Source organism: Dipteris shenzhenensis, chromosome 22, assembly GCF_047967505.1.
Source record: "Dipteris shenzhenensis isolate YYH24624 ecotype China chromosome 22, Dip_SZ_1.0, whole genome shotgun sequence".
NCBI lineage: Eukaryota > Viridiplantae > Streptophyta > Polypodiopsida > Gleicheniales > Dipteridaceae > Dipteris > Dipteris shenzhenensis.
In genome coordinates this window covers 12,742,133-12,746,395 of record NC_141617.1, presented here as the reverse complement: position 1 = coordinate 12,746,395, position 4,263 = coordinate 12,742,133, and the positions used below count along the sequence as shown (strand labels likewise).

The 4,263-nt window shown below is 40.0% G+C and overlaps 1 protein-coding gene across 1 annotated transcript; it reads left to right on the top strand.

Annotated features, from left to right (window-relative positions):
- The first annotated feature begins 336 nt into the window (after nt 1–336).
- Nucleotides 337–1,951, top strand: LOC147887754 (pentatricopeptide repeat-containing protein At3g24000, mitochondrial-like). Its single transcript, XM_087393212.1, has 5 exons — nt 337–488; nt 595–802; nt 871–1,155; nt 1,252–1,645; nt 1,815–1,951. The coding sequence occupies exons 1-5, from the start codon at nt 337–339 to the stop codon at nt 1,949–1,951; spliced, it is 1,176 nt and encodes a 391-aa protein (XP_087249338.1).
- Nucleotides 1,952–4,263: the final 2,312 nt, after the last annotated feature.

Sequence of the window (4,263 nt, the reverse complement as noted above, 5' to 3'; positions counted from 1 at the left end):
AAGGAGATACTTAAACTGTTTGGTGAAATGCAGGCTGAAGGCTTTGAGCCAAACAAGATCACGTTCATGTCCATTGTTGATGCATGTGACAGACTGGCAGCCCTAGAAGAAGGTCAATTGATCCATGCTACTATTGCTGGCAAGGGTTATGAGTCAGATGACGGTGTGGGGACAGCTCTTGTCAATATGTATGGCATCTGCAGGAGATTAGATGATGCAAGGGCAGTGTTTGCAGAGATGGCACAGGGGAATGTGTCCTCCCCCTCCCGGACTGCCATGATTGCTGCATGTTCGCAGAATGGACATGTAAAGGAGGCCCTCCAACTTTTTGGTTAAATGCAGGCTGAAGGCTTTGTGTCAAATAAGGTTCTTGCTTCATTTGATGAAGAGGTGCGTTCCGAGCTACGAACCAACAAGTCCTGCCATAGACACATGCTAGATGGCCACTGTCAGGTGACTGAAGAGGGTGGTCCTGAAAGCTTGCGGAGGTTCTGGGTCAGCTGGGTTCAGAGACAGATAGTCCTCTCTTTTGAGGCTTTGCACCAATGCTAAGGCCCTATCTGAGGGTAAACAAGTGCATGAACACATGAGCAGGCGTGGATACGCTGGCAATAGATTTCTAAGTAACTTGCTTGTCCAAGTGTACAGCAAGTGCGGGAGCCTGGAGAATGCACGTGCTGTATTTGACAAAATAGTGTATAAGAATTTGTACCCTTGGAACATCACGATTGCAGCATCTGCACAGAATGGGAGCCTCGATGATGCGAGGGCATTGTTTGCAGAGATGCCAGAAAGAGATGTGGTATCCTTGCTGCTTATGCCCAGAATGGAGATAGCAAGGAGGCCCTGCAATTGTTTGGTCAAACGCAGGCTGAAGGATACAAGCCAGACAAGATCACTTTTATCTGCATTGTGAATATGTGTGCTGGTGTGGCGGCCCTAGAAGAAGGTAGAGTTATCCATGCTTATCTTGCTGAAAGCGGATGGGAGTTGGATGATGTTTTAGGGACAGCCATTGTCAGTATGTACAGCAAGTGCACGAGGCTAGATGACGCAAAGGCAGTGTTTGCTCGGATGCCACAGCGGGATGTAGTCTCCTGGAATGTCATGATCACTGCAAGGGCAGCGTTTGCGGACATGCGACAGCACAATGGGGTCTCTTGGAATGCCATTATCTCTGCATGTGCCCAGAATGGGCATGGCAAGGAGGCCTTGCAACTGTTTGGTCAAATGCACGACGAAGGCTTTGAGCCAGACATGATCACCTTCATCTCTGCAGTGGATGCCTGTGCCAGTGTGGCAGCTCTAGAGGAGGGTCGAGCAATCTATGCAATTATTGCTAGCAATGGGTGGGAGTTGGATCTTGTTAAGGGGAATACCCTCATTGATATGTATGGCAAGTGCGGGAACCCAGATGATGCAAGGGATGTGTTTGCAAAGCTGCCACAGCAGGATCTGGTCTCCTGGAATGCCATGGTTGCTGCTTGTGCCCAGAATGGGCGTGGCAAGGAGGCCCTGCAACTCTTTGCCCAAATGCAGGCTAAAGGCTTCAAGCCAGACAAGATTACCTTCATCGCTGTTCTCACTGCATGCAGTCATACAGGTCTAGTTGCTGATGCGAGGCAATACTTTGCCTCTACTCAAGGCAATACTTTGCCTCTATGAGTAGAGATCATGGCATAACCCCCTCGGTAGAGCATTATGAGTGCATGGTTGATCTTCTTGGGCGAAGAGGACTATTGGAAGATGCTGAGGACCTGATCACAGTATGCCATTTGAACACGTACCATCAGCATGGTTGAGCTTGCTTTCAGCATGCAGAATTCACAACGATGTAGAGCGGGCTAAGCATGCTGCAAAAGTTGTTTCTGAGTTAGATCCAAGCAAGGCTTCCCCATATGTATTGCTAGCAAATATTCATGCTAAGAAAGGTAGGTCTGATGAGTACTGAAGGCATGAAAGGCAATGATTGATAATGATGTGTACAAATTACCAGGCTGTAGCTATGATGAGGCGAAGAATTGGTGAATAATTAGGTCAGATGAGTACTAAGTCATGAAATGCAATGATTGATAATGATGTGTACCTATGGTGAGGCGAATAATTGGGGCATTAATAAGTTTTGAAGAAAGTACAAGATCATGCTGTGCCACATCCTTTCTCGAAATGTATCCTCATGCTTTGTGCTTACTTTCAAGTTTTATTTCAAAATTTTGATTTAGAATGGTTTCCAGAGTGGCATAGGGGCTAGGGGCATTGTGTCTGAAAGTTCAGAAAAGAGCGTTGTGTCTGAAAAGTTCAGAAAAGAGCATATTTAATTAAGCAGGGAACTAGTAAAATGGATAGATAGGAAGATGCAAGACAAGGTGACAAACTTAGATAGGCCTATAGCAGAGGAGAAAAGGCTGATCAAATATCAGAGTCTAGCATGAACTCGAGTCTAGCATTGGAACATAGATGCAGTTACGAGAAAACCACTGTGTCAACAAAGGATTGATCACTGAAACAATGTTTTTAGAGTCTTCAATTTTTGGGCAGATAAGAAGCTCTCAACATATATTCTATGAAAATAACACGTGGAGCGGGCTGAGCATGCTGCAGACGTTGCTTCTGAGTTAGATCCAAGCAAGGCTTCACCGTATGTATTACTAGCAACTAGATCCGGGCAGGTAGTTGTATTGAGCTAGAATATATATGAATGAATTTAGTGCTATTTCGTTAAAATTGTTAAATATATTTTCCATCTTGACTTGATTGTTAAAGTGAATTTAGAACTTAGATTTATGTAAACTTGCAATTTGAGAAGAATTAATTATGATATGAAGAAGAGCACTATAATAGTAGAAAATTTTGAAATACACTATAATATTATTATAAGAGTAACAATACATGAAAATTTATATAGTATACCTAAAAGTGGTTATTATTGGAATTGTTATAAATGGAGTTATATATCACTAAAAACATGATGCTTTTGTAAGCATTTGTTAATACAGGTTATACATGAATTATTTTATGTGTATTGAAAAAAAGTAGTAATGCTTTGAAAACAAAAAAAAAAGAGTAATATATGTTATGAATTAAGGGTCCTTCAAGAGTATGATGTAACTATAGTTTGAAATAGGAAGTCCTTTACATGTATTGAAAATGGGCTTCTACTTAAATATACTAGATTATGTCTCGAAAAAAGTTAAATTTTTTTGTAGATGCTGGATTTCCACTGAGGTTATTGTATCCATATTTCAAGTCGGTTGTGTTTAGTTCTCTTATGTATTTCTCTTCGAGTGTATCCGCTTTGCTTTTAAAGTTTGTGGTGGCTAGGATTTTTGTTTTGAAGTTCGAGTCGAACGGTTTGTACCTGTTAACATCATGTTTCAATTTTAATGGAGGATTGGTTTGGTTTTGTGCTATCCATTTTTCAAGATTTCTAGTTTGTCCAATATATCTTTTTTCTGTAGCAATACATAGAATAGAATATATGTAATATGGGCCTTTTGTGCCTTTTTCTTTGTCATCTTCGCGATTTTCTATTTGAAATAGCAAAATGAAGTATGATGAGTTTTTTCTGTGTGTTAGAAGATGAAGTTTGTATGTATTTTAAGATATGGAGTCAAGAATGTACCTGTAGGGGGCTGAAATATATTGTTCTTTGTTGGAGTCGGGAAAAACTCAAAATGTTCGCCATATGCTTCTTTTGTAAAATTTAAATCAATAATGGAAGTTATACCTTCTATGGTAAATGGCAACTCTTTTGCTTTTTTTTGATCATCTGTTTGGAACATGTTGTTGAACTCCGCTAGTATGACATTTCCAGTCTTACGATCTATTTTGAGGAGTTCGGCTAAGCTTACATTGTAGCCAAAGTGTAGAAGTTCAAGGCAATAAGCTGAAATTCCTTCTGAGTGCTTATCTATTATAGCTTGTGCTTCTGTTCTTAACATCATTGGAGTAATGATATCATCCTCTTTTGTGATTTTTCGAATTATGTACTTAGTTAGACCCGCATTATGTTTGAATTGATATTATGTATATGTTATTTATTGTATTTTTAAAATTTAAAATTTAATCATTTTTTATAAATAAAATTGGGTTACTAACCGTTTGCTCTCATTTCTTTGTCCCCATGTTCTGCCTTCCATTGTTGTACTTCATGTTGATTGTTATCCATGAAATTCCTAAGGTCTTGCAGTGTGCTCCATCCATAAATGTATTCATTTGGTTCCTTTTCAGTCATGTTTGCAAGACGCATTTGAGTTGTATACA

What these genes read in the sequence shown, in the direction of transcription:
- LOC147887754 (XM_087393212.1), top strand. Translation starts at nt 337, where the DNA reads ATGCAGGCTGAAGGCTTTGTGTCAAATAAGGTTCTTGCTTCATTTGAT. An exon ending in AGATGCCAGAAAGAGATGTG is followed by an intron (nt 803 to 870) that starts GTATCCTTGCTG and finishes GGTCAAACGCAG; the next exon opens with GCTGAAGGATACAAGCCAGA. An exon ending in ATACTTTGCCTCTACTCAAG is followed by an intron (nt 1,646 to 1,814) that starts GCAATACTTTGC and finishes GCTTGCTTTCAG; the next exon opens with CATGCAGAATTCACAACGAT.